The sequence below is a fragment of the Motacilla alba genome, chromosome 3 (assembly GCF_015832195.1).
Source record: "Motacilla alba alba isolate MOTALB_02 chromosome 3, Motacilla_alba_V1.0_pri, whole genome shotgun sequence".
Classification (NCBI taxonomy): domain Eukaryota; kingdom Metazoa; phylum Chordata; class Aves; order Passeriformes; family Motacillidae; genus Motacilla; species Motacilla alba.
The window spans coordinates 24,367,459-24,381,985 of NC_052018.1; the positions used below are offsets into that span (position 1 = coordinate 24,367,459).

Here is a 14,527-nt window from a genome sequence, read left to right on the forward strand (position 1 = left end):
TGGCTGGAAAGCCCAAAGAAAATGGAGAAGACACTTAAATTGTAATTTATTTCTAATATTGCTCAGAATTAGCTGCATTTGCATTAGAAAATGTGAACATAATTTGCTTTTTTTTCAGAGCAAAAGTTTTTCCAATTTGGTTTTTGTTAAGCAGATACTCTAGGGCCTGTAATTTGCCCAGATACACTGGTATAATTGAATTTCTGTTCTACTAAAGTGCAGTTAAGCAAAGATAAAAACAGCCTTGAAATGGATTAAATATGGTTTCCTGATTTTGTTATGGAAAATTGAAAGAATAGCCAGCTATCAAACAAAAGTTCTCCTGTCTGCTGAGCCATAACACTAGAATATAGAGAATGTTGATGAGTATAACCAAGTGCTTTGTCTCTTAAATAAGGCTTTAATCCACAATTAGCCAGTTAAAAAAACCCATCAAAACAATGTCAGGTAGAGTTAAAAACAGACATGTAATTTATATAGATTCATTATTTCATGTTATTCATATTATCTCAATTTGATAAAAATTTTCTTTATTTGGATAAAGAAGTTGAATTAATTTTGTGTTTTGTAGGTCTCCTCTCAAGAATCTGGGACCAAACCATTGACCTTCACATTCGTGCCATCCATTGGACAGCTTCCAACTCATTTTGAGGTTGTGGATATCTCTAAGTTCCTTGTGACAATTCCAGAGGAACCAAAGGATCTGAGCAACCAAAAAATTGTAAATAAGGTAGATTTTTGTTTGCATTACTTTTTACACTTCTTCAAAAGATAAAGAAAATTTTATTCTGAGCATTGCTGAACTGAAGCCCTTTCCCTTGAATGGTTTCTTGGCTTGTGCTTGGTTTAATTACCAAGATGAGGAATCATTGTGCAAGAGAAGGCAAGTGTCTGCTCAATAGCTTGTTTTGCCTTTGGCAGACTTTATATTGGAAGGAAACCCTTGATCATCTCAATTCTGTGCTCTGTCAGTCATGCAATGGCAGATGAGGGGGATTCCTTCTAGGTCTTCATGACAGCAAGGGTGATGAGCAAGGAGTGTTATCTCATGGAAATTGACCAGGAGTTGTTCACTGGATCCTGGTTACAGCAAATGCCAGTGCTGTGGCTTCCAGAAAGGTGCCACTTCCTTTCATAGCTGCATAGTAATGCATCAAAGTGGAAGCGAGCTTTTGATTTTTGAAAACTTGTCCCTGTGATTTCCTGCAACAGTGAAGCCAGCAGCACAACATTCCTGGCTCTCCTTCCCTTAGTCAGCCATTTGTTTATTCCTTTCCTGCCCCACAACACTTAATGTGGTATTTTATTCCATGCTGCTTGAAAGGCTACCACAATCCTCAGGTTAATATTAGTGCTTATGGCAATTCTGCTTTTGTGTAAGAGCTCTTTGCCTGGGACATTGCTGGGGCTGCAGTTCTGGGTGCTTTTCCATGTAATAAACTTTTCAGAGGAGTTCACAGCCCTCTGACCTGAATATGTTCCAGCATTTCAGTGACCTATCTGTCAAAAAAGGGGTTAGGTCTGGGCAAAGGATGGATGTATTTGAAGAGACATTCACTGGAATATTATCCCCAGGCAGTTTAAGTAATTAGTTACATTTACAGCTGCTCAGTGTTGGCTTTGTTATAAGTAATGCCCAGGGTAAAGCAGAATCAGGTCTTCCTGTCATCCATCCCCATGTGTTTCTCTGTAGACAGAGAAAAGTTTTCTGGCAGTTGATGCAGCTGTGAGGCCTTCATGGCACACATTAGTCCCTCTTCTAAAATGTCTAGAACCTGAACAATGTTTCGACAACCAACATCAGATAAGCAAAATACCACTGTCAAACTCATAGTGGTGATATCCCCCTTTGTGGTCCAATATTTTTTCTAAGAACTGAACTCCAGGACTCATGGAGCTGCCAGTGAAGTGGAAATTTGTAATTACCATGTTCCTCAAGCAGCATTCAAATATGAGCCCCATCTGGAGGCTTCTTCTTGCAGTACACAATATGTATATTCATTTACCTGATTCCTCCTCTGAGGGAAACGTGATTTACAAAAGCAGTTTGGATATTGAATGCTTTAATGATATGTGTATCATGTGTGTAGTCTGCACTATTCCTGCTTTCATCCGAAGCATGCTTGAGAAGTGACATACTGGTTGTGGAAATTGCAGAAAATATGAAGAACAATTGTGGTCTGTGCTGCGAAGCTTGAACATACAGCAAAGCTCTCTGACCTCTGAGTCTGTTTGCTCTCTTCGAAGAATGCCTTGTCTTAAGGGCCTTTGTTTCTTCATTAATATGTATAGGTTTTGTCCCAGATTTGTCTGTCAGACTCCTCTGAGGAGCATTGTCTGCTCCGTGGATCCCGCGGTCGGGGTGCCTTCCCATCGTGTCTGGTGTAGTGCGGTCTGACAGCTCATTCGGCTCGGCTGCACCCTCCTTCCCGGTTCCCGTGCCGGCCGTGTCTCGGGCCATAGCTGTCTCAGAGCCCCCTGTTGCTCTGTGAGTTGCTGGGAAGGCAGCCCCCACGGCACTGGCTGGGGGCTGGAAGCTGGGATTCCCTGGGGAAGATTCCCTGGCTTCTGCTGTGTACTCATGCCTAAATTCCTCATTTGCCTGCTGCACTTTTGGTAGTGCAGAGCCAACCACTACCTAAAGGCAAAATTGCTTCACATTTTGGGGAACACAAATAAAATGCAGTTAATTTGGATCTTTTTCCTTGTATATTTTGCAGTCTGACGCAGTCTCTGATGAGCTGGTCTTAAAGAGTGGGGCCAAACAAGACCGTGTGTCCACTGTCTGTGCAGGCAGCACCCGAACGGCTTTCCAGTCCCTGGGGTGTAACACAAGCAAAGAAGAGATGCAGGAGAATGACCTTTTTAAGGCTGAGTTTATCCTGATTACGGACTCCGGTGATGAAGATGAAGTAGCTGCTGCCTCAAGCCACGTTCATCAGCCTTCCAATGGCTACAGTCCCATCAGTGCTCAGCTGCTGACCACATCCCCTGTTTCCCCTGGCACCGAGGCAGGGAAACCTCCTGGCGATGGGCACCTTCCAGGTGTTGCACTTTCCCACAGTACTACTGATCCTCAAAAACATCAGGTAATGAGCTCTTTAGACTCTAGAGGTAACCTTTCAGCATATGGAGCCAGTTTGTAGAACAGCTGGGTCAATTTGTTCTTTAATTAGCATTTTCATTGGCCATTTCTATAATGTTTGGACCTTAAGGAGGTGGCCCAACCCTTTTGACTTGCTGCCTCTCCATATGATTCGGGTGTGTGTCTGGAGCAGATGAGGCAGATGTATTCTTTCCTTTAAGAGCAGCTCATCATGCCAGCAAGTTAATCAGGAGATGTTAGACTCCTAGCTAGTCTAAATTGGGTAAGGTCATTGAAATCAATGGAGCCTCGAGATCATTTGAATTATTAGCATCAGACTTCCCAGACTTGGATTCTTTTTTCTCCTCAGCACCTCTTGCAGTCCTTTATGCAAGAGAAAGAAGCTGTAAAAATCCTATTATTCTGATTGTTAGTTGGTACACCTGACTTTGCACAGGTGTAAAGAACTAATGAAGATGAAATTCCTATTTTATGTGGGCTTTATAGGTGCATTTATTGACTTATTAAATTTTCAGTTCTCCCTGGGGCATTTCCAAATAGAGTCTTTGAAACGTTTAATTTACAAAATGCATCAATCCAAACTACTGCATGAAAAGTTAATGTCTCCCATCTTGGGAAGAGCACTGATATATATTGAAGGGTGTATATGCAATGGAAAATTCCACCTTTAGCAAAATAGCAATGTCCATGTCATATGAAATAAATTCAGGCATTTCCTTTGACCTTGACTGGGTTACCATCACTTGAAAATGTAATTCTTCATTGATAATTTAAAAACAAATGTTAAGCATGGCTACTTTCTGAAAATTATTTCCAGATTTCCTATCTTGTGTTGAAATACATTTGCCACTCAATTTTTCATAAAAATTCAGAGTAAATTTATGATAGAAGACATAGTGGATAAGAAATCCACTCTGGTTTGGGATTCACAGCAGTATGAAATGTTCATTTCTTCTGAGAAACTCCCAGTAAAGTCAGTGAGAATTTTCTGTGAGGAAGGTTAAAGTCATAGGTAAGCATACATAGAGGAAGCAGCCTGTAACAGAATACTTGTTCTGAGGAAATACAAATTTACTGTAGCAATATTCAGGCTTACTTGGGTATTTTTTTAAAAAAGCTTTTACAGAAATTGGGTGAGTTTTGGGATACTATACAGAAGAGTTCGTATGTTGGATCTTTTTTAAGCTTCAGGTGACTTGAGAAGTAAAGAGGGGTTTGGCTGGTGAGGTAACAGAAGATAAAGATTGCACAGAGCAAGAAATTAAGTCCAACTTTGCTCACTGTTCACCTGAACAGGAAGAGAGGCAGTATGTAATATGGGTAATTGCATGTCTTGTCATTATTCTTTAGTCACAAGTTTTCAAGATTGTACTTCCTCAGTCTTCATTATCTCAGTATCTTTAGCCATCTCTATTGTTTCATAAAAAAGATATTTTTACTAAGCTGCCTTTCACTGTTGTTTTGGTTCTAAGGTGTTTCCTCAGGCATCACTCTTTCTGACTTGTTATCTAATGAAGGATCATCAGCTCTGAAATGAGGGAAAAACTACAAAAATATTAAAGAGATGCACTGTTTATCTGTTGGTACATTTCCCTTTTACAAAAGGACTCCATATATGGGCTACCTTATCAGTTCTTGGATTATAAGGGCAGTATCATGCCCCTTTTAAGAATTATTACATATAACATTATGTTAACTTAAAAGCATAATTAGACAATGAGTTTCCTGTCAGATGTGGAAAAAAGTGAAGACCACTATTGGGGACCATTGTGTTGCAAAAGGGATCACTCTAACTGACCCAGAGGGCTCATTCTGCTTAATTCATTTCTGACTTTGTTTAAACAAAAGAAAAAAAGGAAAGCATGAAAAAATTGGGAATTTCTGTTCTGTGAGACATAGAGGTCCTGGGTAATGTTGGAAAATGCCATGCTATATTCAAAGTCTGAAAAAAAATAACCTGTTATTCTGGTCACATTTGGAACTTTTTGGTAATGTGTTTACATTTTATGTTGGGGTTCTTTTGCCCTTTTTTTTATGTTAAAGAGAGTCTATCCATGCAAGAGAGTCAGACTGACTCCTGCCTTTGAGAATTTACCCTTTGACTTGAGCAGGATGTCAGCTTCTCTGAATGTCAAGGCATGAGTCCAACTTGGAGAAATTTCTTGACTTGCTGTAGGGGATCAGTGGGAAGGATTTTTATTTACTTGAAGTCTCTTGACATTCCTCAGTCCATTGAGTGCCATCTGGTTTGGCTTTTCCAGACAAACGAGTCAGGAGTCCCTACAAACTCATGCCATTGCTTGGACAATGCACCTTCCTTGTTGGGAGAAACTGGACTAAATAGCATTTATATTAATTGGGTCTCAGCTCACAGTCTGATTTACTGTGTTGTCTCTAGGGATTTTTTCAAGTTTTCTACAGTTTCTGGTGTTTCCTTCTGACTTTCTGGTTCTCAGGCTGCAGTCTTTGTAAGTAATTTTTTCCAGTCTATAAGGAGATTCTACTAAGGTCAAAGCATGATTAACTGGGATCAGGATCAGGTCTAAATTGAAGACAAGATTCACTCAGACATGATTTCTGCCTTTTGGGGTCTCAGTTTGCACACTCTTTCCCTTTTCCTGTTTGACCAGCACATCTTTCAGGGTCTTGCTGGTATAACTAATCTCATCTTTTGTGCCCTTCCAAAACAGTGTGACCTCTCCAGAATGACCATTTGCCTTATCTCCAGCTCAGTTCTGCCATTTCAAATATACTGAAGGTCTTCTGGGCAAGGCTCAATACTAGTATTATGTCCACTTTGAAAATTCTGGAATGATTAACTACAAGGCATCAAGATGTTCTTCAAGTGCCTTTATCCCTTTGTGATAACATAACCTTGCCACCTATTTCAACTTTCTTCATACATTTTTGGGACATGTATCAGTACTCAGGAGAAGAGAAAAAGGCTTGCAGTTGACTCACAGACCAAAGAAGCACAAATATACTTTGGTCACTGACTTCTGCACTAATCCAATTCACCTACAGGAGGGTTTAATCCAGTAGAGAACCTGAACAGAAAAAAATTCCACTGATTGAGGGATGTTATTCTATCTCGCCTGACACTGTTGAGGCTGCAACTGTAAAGCCATGCTCAGTTTGGTGGCCAGAAACCCTCAAATACAAGAGACATGTGAGGAAGGGAACGGGGTCCAGCACAAAAGTGTAAAGTCTGGGGCATATGTGAGCTGAGGCTGAAGGAGCTGGCTTTGTTGACTCCCACCAAGAGACAGCCAAGGAGGCATCTGGGACCTGCCCAGAAGCACTGGCAGGGCAGTTGTGGACACGACAGAGCCAAACTCTTCTCTGCAGGGGCAGGTGAGGCAGCAATGGCTGCAAATTGCAGCGTGGGTGATCCCATCTGGACATCAGGAGCAGCTTCTCAGTGAGAGGTGGTGCAGCACTGGCACAGGCTGCCTGGGGGTGCTGGAGCTCCATCAGAGCTCTGGAGACTGAGGAGACGTGGCCACAGCTGACCTGAGCCACTGGTGCTGGTGAGAGCCCTGCTTCGAGTAGGAGGCTGGACTAGATGACCTCTGGAAGTCACTTCCAAGCCACTTTGATTATGATTCCCTGATCCTGTAAATAAGAGGTTGATCATCCATGGATGTGGTTATTAATACTGTGTTACAATAGCAAAATAATTTCTGAAGACTTGATTAATGGCTCAATTAGCTCAGCACATAAATGTTCAGTGGTATTTAAACTGGAAGAATACTGCAAAATGTCTTTATCTTACTTGCAGGAGCATATTTTTCATCTGCTACCATGAACACTTTTGTAGCTGCTTATGAATCTTATTAAGTTTTAACTAATTAGAAACCAGTGCACGTCACATGCTTTTATTATGAAGTTTCATATTTGTTCCTCACTTTCTTATAATCTGCTGTCTTTGTAAGGGAAATTTATCTATTCTAGTTTGAAATACAGAGATTAAATACCCCAGCTCTGTTTTGGTAGTTGATTAACTTCCAGAATTCATTATTAAATTCAGGAAGCTGCTCCAAATTATCAGATTTATTACCACACTGCTTTTCAACTTGTTGAATAATTTTGTCTTTCATGACATATTTAATAATAGTTTTTCATAATTATTAAATTCTGGTAAATGATTCTCAATTTCCAGTATTTTTGCTTCTTCTTAATTAGCAGCATTTTCAACAAGAGTCCTAATTTCTCAATTGAATGGAATATATATACAAGGATATAAACAACATTAATTTTTTATATCCAATATTTGCCTCGTATACATCCATTGAATTTCCACTTTGAAATGGGACACTATTACCCTGGGTCTTCTGGGCAGTTAGGACTTGGTGAAGGGAAGAAGAGATCTTGACTCCATTTCAGAAGGCTGGTTTATTATATTATGGTATATATTACATTAAAAAAGACCACACTATAACTATACTACAAAGAACAGAGAGAAAGATTCATCAGAAGGCGAGACAGGAATAGAAGGGAATGAATAACAAAGTTCTGTGACTCCCAGAGAGTCCGAGAGCTGCTGCCTCCTCGATTGGCCACCAAGTAGAAACATCCCACATTGACCAATCGAGGAAGCACCTGCTGCATTCCACAGTAGCAAATAACAAATTGTTTACACTTGAAGCTGAGGCCTTCTCAGCTTCTCAAGAGAAGAAAATCCTAGCAAAGGGATTTTCACAAAATATCACAACCACAGGACACCTTAACATGTGTACAAAACAGGGGAAATTAGTGTTGTTGCAAAGGCATTCGGAGGTTTTGTGTTTATTGCTATAAATCAAAGCCCTGACCTGGCTTTTCTGAAGTTACCTTATGCAGAAAGCATCTTTGGTTTAAAAGGCTTGCTATTTGTATGGTAACATTTAGCAGGAAGAGCTCACTGATTTTAAGCTGTAAGAGCTAATAGGGTTTTAAAGTGTGTGTTTAGCCTGTGTTTAGGCATATTTATGCCTTTGAAAGCTTTTAAATCTTGCTCTTCTGTCTCATGTGGTCTCACTTGAAAATTAATTGTTTTGTTCTTATTTTTGTTTTGTGATATATCAATACTATATTACATAATCATAATAATCAAAATTTGTCTCTATTATGGGTAAGACATATGTCTAAAAATATAATTAATAGGCTGAGCCACAGCCATGAGCAATTATAGTAGTGTGTGGAAAGTGAATCTTATAATAGTCTTTCATAGAACTGCATATTTTAAGGGTATCTACCAAGAGTTAAATATGTGTTCTTGTATTTACATCAAGTTTGATGAAATTGGAGTCAATTTCCCTGCTTTCAAATTGCTCAGTCAAATGTTAGGTGACAATTTGTATCCCTTTGGTTTTACAGTTGACTTTAATCATGATTTCATACTGATATGTTTTATTCATATTGTGTATACCTCAGTTTTAAATTTCAGCATTATAATAACTTGGAAGATTTTGAGAGAATTTCTTTCTTTAGAAGCATGAAACTGTATAACAGGTTGATAATATGCTTGTATGCTCTAATTAGTTTTGACAAATCCTAATTAGAATAGACCTAAGAAAAAAGACACTCATGAAAGAGCTCATTACTGTTTTATTAGTGTATCGAAAGACTGTGGAGAAGGGGATAAGGACTCTCACATGCCTGCAAACTGTCAAATGCTCCGCTCTGTGAATAACAGGAGAAATGAAAGGCAGACTGATGTCTGATTTAAGTAGTTCCAAGCAAATTTCTCATTCTGATATCACAGTGCTGCAGAAGGGCAGTTCAGTTGTTTACTGAATGAGAAAAAGAACACTTCACTTGAATCCTATTTTCAAAAAGGCTGCTTTCCAGTGAACTGGCAAAGTGAGATTGGACACTGTTGCAATTTTCTTTCCTTCCATTTTGTTTACATAATGTGAGTGGCATCACATGATTCCGGACACTCATGGCACTACTGTCTTGGGTTTTAACTAAAAGGAAAAATACTGTAGCCTTGAACCTTGTTTACATCAACAAAACTGAAGTGTCATAAACCCAAAGTACCACATAGCTTGTCTGCCTCAGTCACCTCCCCATAAGGACCTTATCCATCAGGCTCTATGTCCAAGCTTAAAATAGCCCTATGCTTTTAACCCACACAGCAGTACTAATGGAAACCCTATACGCATGACCACAGGACTGAAATGTGGGGTGTTTAACAGTTCCACAGGTTCCACCTATTTTAACAATTCTGTTCTTTTTTTTTTTTTTTCTCTCCAGTTAATTTCTACTCTTTCCACCTCTGATCATCTTTCCTCTAAACCACCTGCTGTCCACTTAATTTCTCCAATTAATCAGAAAGTAGCGTGCGGTGCCACGGTTAACATGAATCAAGCCTCTTCACTGGAAGATTCCTGTAACAACTGGCAGTCAGCAACCAGGTTTTCTAAGCAAGACTCATCTCTCTACTTTCACTCTGCTTCCCATAGTTCATCTCCCTCAATGTCTAAAATATCCTCTTCTGCATCAAAGAGTTGGTACTCCGCTCCTCAATTGTCTGATAACCTACAAACACCAAGTCTCTCTAGCCCTGACTGTGTTTGCAAAATGGGAGGCTTCACCACATCCTCTGTCCCAGCAAGGAGTCCAAATCTTTCCTCCAATACTCCATGTTCAACTGAAATTCAAGGATCTTTAGCTCAGTCTCTATCCCCCAGTTCTTCCAAAAAATCGAATGCTCTGTCTCCTCTCCCTGTACATGTAATAACACATTCATTATCTCCTAGCCCTAAACCTTTGTCTCCACCCTCTCTTTATGGGTCCTCTTCGACCATATGTAGTATAAATGAGCCTTGCACACAAACATTATCCAGAGGAAATTCAACCAAGTCAGGAGTCAAATCCTCTCTGCCAACCAGACTGACTCTCTTAACTGCTATTCTGAGATCAGGCTCCTCTCAACGGAGGCCACTTTCTCCTGCTTCTTGTCCCACATTTTCCCCTAACTCCCTTAGTTCCTCAACACTTGCAATAGATCAAAAGTTCAAAACAAGTCCCTCAACCCCCAAGAAATCTCTTTCAAGCCCTCCTATAAGGCCAGATTCCCCCAGCAAAGAGGATTATTGGCTTTCAGGATGGGCTCAGCATCTGTCTTTACCTTCCAAGCCTCATCCCACCCCTCAAGCGAGGTCCCTTTCTCCTAAAAAGCGCCCTCCTATTCAATCACTTCCTCCAGACTGCCGAAATTCTTTGTCATCCCCTCTCTCCTCCCACAGAAGATCAGTTGTCTCTCCAGATTTGCAGTCTTCACTGCATCCTCCTTGTGCCCCAGCTCCCTCTTCCTTTGCATACCCCACCTCTCCTTCTCCAGAAGGGCTGGGCTATTCTGCCTCCAGGTCCCGGGGACCTCAGCAGTCTCAGAGAGTGCACACTTACTCACCCATCTTTACTTGCCGGTCATATCCTTTGCTTGCTTCTACCAGTCCTAGTGGTGCATTGTCTCCCCCCCCAGAAAAACACTCATCTCCTTCCCCGAGTTTTTTGCACTCACCTTCTAGACCTAGATCAGATTCATCCCAAACACCTGTTCAGGAGATCAGTGCCTCCTGTCCTACCCCTTCTAGCATCTCAAAGCAGTGGTCTCCCCCACGGCCTCACTCTATCCCACTGGTTCCATTAACTGGTAGTATTAATTCCCATCCACTACAATTGAATTCTTCAGTGGTGCAAGCGAATTTTAGGTCTAACTCCTCCTCTCCAAGACCTGAGCATTCTGCCACCTCATCAGCGTTAAAGTGCAGATCTCCCATCTCAGACAAGTCATCAGGCACACTGCCATCAAGACCCAGAGAGCTGACTTCACCACAGTCTTTTTCCCTGCCTCCTGACCATGAAAACATCAAACCCAAGGTACTCTTGGTGCATGCTTATTTTATAATATTTCTTTGTCCCTATAGGAAAAAAAATCACATCCATGTTGCAGAATACTAGTAAAATAAATGGGATGTGGAAAAAATATGGAGAAGGAGCAGGTTTTGTATCAATAGTGAAGACAGTGAAAATGAAATCCTACCCTTCAGATTGCTAGCACTGTGTTACGTATTATGGAGAAGATGTTGTAGGAATCCTTTAGCATAAAAAAGAAGATACTTTATTCTTAAATATGATCATTTACTACTAAAGATGTATTTGTGTGCAGTGGCTCAGATGTACATTTGGTACACATATTTGTGAAGCTCGCCTAAAATCCTTGTGTATCAAAAGTCAACCAGGAAGCATGTTCTATTCACCCCATTCTAAAATAAATCCTGATGTGTTCCCAGGGAAAGTAATAGAAATGTGGTGATCTGAGGTGCAGGGCTGAGCAAGAAGCAGTTTAATCGATGTGAACTAGCTGTTCCACTGATAAGTGATTCCCAGGCACTCCATCCTGCCTGTCCTCCCCACTTCCCTGGAGGCTTTCCTCACCCCAGCCACCTCTGGGACTAGCCCAGAGGCAATAATGAGCTCAGCCTGAGCAAAGACTTTGTGGCCAAGGGCCAGCAAGGGAAGATGAGGACAGTCTCCTGCTTCTTCCCTTCCTTTTGTACTCCTCTGTTCTTGTGCTAGACAGAGGATGAGGGGGAAAGAAAAGCCAAGCTTCCTACAGCCCAAACTGCTGCAAATACCAAAGTCTCACACCTGGCAGATCAGCCACGCTCCTGCTGTTTGTCATCCACCCAAAGGCGGGAGAGCCATTGCAGAGTGAGAATGAGCAACGATGGCAACTGCTGCAGGAGGGCTTGGGAACCAGTCACTCTGGATTAAAAGGTGTATCTCAAGAAAGTGAAGGGAAAGGAAGGGTATCCAAAAACATGCAGCCGGTAGGTGAAAACAAGAGGAGCTGCTAGGCAAAAAGGAGGAGTTTGTTGCAGAAGGCACCAGAGCTGCAGGAGGCTTCCCAACATTTTTTGTCTTATCTTTGCACTCTGTGCTTTCCTTGTGCTGTATTCCCTTCCTCCAACTCATATCTGAGCTCTGTCCATCACACAAAGTCTATCATAGTTTATTGATTTATTTCCTCACAGCACAAAATTACAGCCTGGTCTGCCAGATCAAGTTGTGTCAGATGTACTCCTAACAGTTTGGCCATGGCAGGGGTGACTTAAAAAATGTTAATTGGAAATGAGAGGTTAAAATCAGCACAAAGTAGCAATTGTCATGAATGGTTCTTTTAAAATCCAAACAAGCCAAAAGGAACCATTGTGCCAAGCAAAGCTGTACAGTGTTGTTACACCCTGTCAGTATTAGTTAATGAAACAAAAAGAGACATGAAATTGTAGAAATTCCAAGAAAAAAAAGACCCTGTGACCAAACTGTAATGCATGGCCAAGCCTGCAGATTGCAAAAGAGTTGCTGTTCCTGCTAGCTGGTACATTGAGCACTGTGAGGTTTCTGGCAGTAAGAAAATTTTCTGCTTGTGACACAGAGCTATTGCCTGGGTTTATATTTACAGAGGTTGTTATACGTCTGTCTTTCCTACTGTCCCTTCTCCTAATTCTGCTTTATCATGCAATATGGTGGCAATTTTGAAACTGCCCTCCCATCCCATGGAGACTGGGAGAGTGTCCACCAGTATAACAGACTTGGACCATTAGCCCAGTCTAATTTTTTATCATGGAGACAAAGCTGACTCAGCTGGAGATGTGGAAGACCTAAAATATGTAAATCTAATGCAGCTGGGTGTTCAGTGCAAGAAAGGTCTCTGATGGCTTTAAAATGTGAGTTGGAGATTTCATCTACTGTTAATAATACTGCCCATTCAACCCCCCTTAGGCTCTCACTTGTTCCGCCCCTAGATTATGGTATAGCTCAATGAACTTCGCTGATGTGTTAATGGTAGCAGGCTGTCCAGTGATACTCCAGCCTCAAATCCCAGTATATTTCCAGAGAAAAAAAGAAAAGTTTTGAGGAAAGACAACTTTAATATCCTAGCAGCATTTAGGTCTCTTTAGTACTAATCAGCTCAGCTTTATAACTAGACAAAAAGCAGATTGCTTTATCTGAAGACGACGCATGACAAAATCTTTTCATGTATGAAAGTGCTAGGTGAACATCAAGGGAAAAAGACAGCATCTAGAAGTGCTTGCCTTTGGTGTGTATAATTTAGCATGTTTAATTTTTCAACCTTAATGTTGCTTCAACAGTCTTTGCAGCAACATTAAGACACGCATTAAACCAACATCTGTTAAACCAGAATTTGGACAAGCACCAAATAATGCAAATCAAAGGATAACCTATTAATTTGTTTAACTGTTTGATATGTATATATAAGCATGTGCTTTCCCTTGGTTTATATTTGTTAATGATTTAAAAATGGAAATGTTTTGCAAAGTGAATATAAACATAAATCCACAGATCAGTGTGAAGTGTCAGCTTTGGGTGACCACAGGAAATAAAAGCCGTCTCCCTAGACTTTGTAGATAGTTAGATAATGTCCTCATGGACCTAACAGAGCAAAATGGACAGTGAAACAGAGTAGGGACAGATAAATTCTGCCGGAACAGTTGTTAGAATAACAACTTCTAGCTTTCTGTTTTGAAAAAACTTTGTATTGATTTCATGGGGTATCATTCTTTCATAGTCTTTGATTTTTCCTATTTGAATGTAGTTCAGGAATGCATATATATCTACACAAAACAGTTGGGGAACAAACTGGCTTTAGCAACATGGAGCTCAACACAGCTGCAAGACCTACCACAAAACAGGAAAGATTATTTATGAGGAGCTCTAAGCTACCAAAGTTGGTAGCACTGATTTTAAGCCTTTACAGCACATGTCTAGCAGATTTTGCAGTGCCCCGTGGGTGCCCTAGGTGACCATTTGAACAAAAAAGCTAGGACATTTCCCCTCAAACTCCCCAGATGGACATTTGCCCAAGCTCTGATGTTGGAATTGTTTTGCTTTTGTTGTACTCTGGTGCAGGCCAACTGACCTAACTGTCCATGGCTGTTTAAAATTACGGCTAGAGTCCTATGAAGCAGATTATAAAATGTATTTAGGTATTGAAAACATAATTTAAATAATTTTAAAAACCATGAAATAATGTTTAAAGAAATATATTCATATAGGTGAGAAACCAAATTAAAGATTTTCCACTCATCAAGACCTGTAAAAACAGCACATTGCTCACAGGTTCTACAGTATATGGAAGTCAAAAAGCACATGAAAGCAGTATAGGAACTTCTACACTTCAAGAGTCTGTTATGTCTTTGTTTAGTTAATATAATAGTACAACTAACCTCAAAGTGATCATAGTTCGCTTCTCATATATGATGCACATTTCATTATATGTCTTCACTAGCCTAGGAGCTAGTGAAGACATTGTATTTCACATGTTCAGTGATACAATTTTAGTTGGATTTCAATTACAGTCAAACAAGAATACATTGTGTGAATATGCCTATTTTAATATTTGGAATT

The 14,527-nt window shown here is 40.4% G+C and overlaps 1 protein-coding gene across 6 annotated transcripts in view; it reads left to right on the top strand.

Annotated features, from left to right (window-relative positions):
• Positions 1-14,527, top strand: part of LOC119699896 (muscular LMNA interacting protein) — a 103,443-nt gene that overhangs the window by 41,379 nt on the left and 47,537 nt on the right. For 3 of the 6 annotated variants that reach the window (XM_038133948.1, XM_038133946.1, XM_038133947.1), the window contains exons 2-4: positions 572-730; positions 2,721-3,089; positions 9,347-10,975. In XM_038133948.1, the coding sequence (XP_037989876.1) occupies positions 572-730; positions 2,721-3,089; positions 9,347-10,975 (2,157 nt within the window). The remainder of the gene's footprint in view (positions 1-571; positions 731-2,720; positions 3,090-9,346; positions 10,976-14,527) is intronic. The other 3 variants (XM_038133950.1, XM_038133949.1, XM_038133951.1) reach the window with 1 other exon arrangement.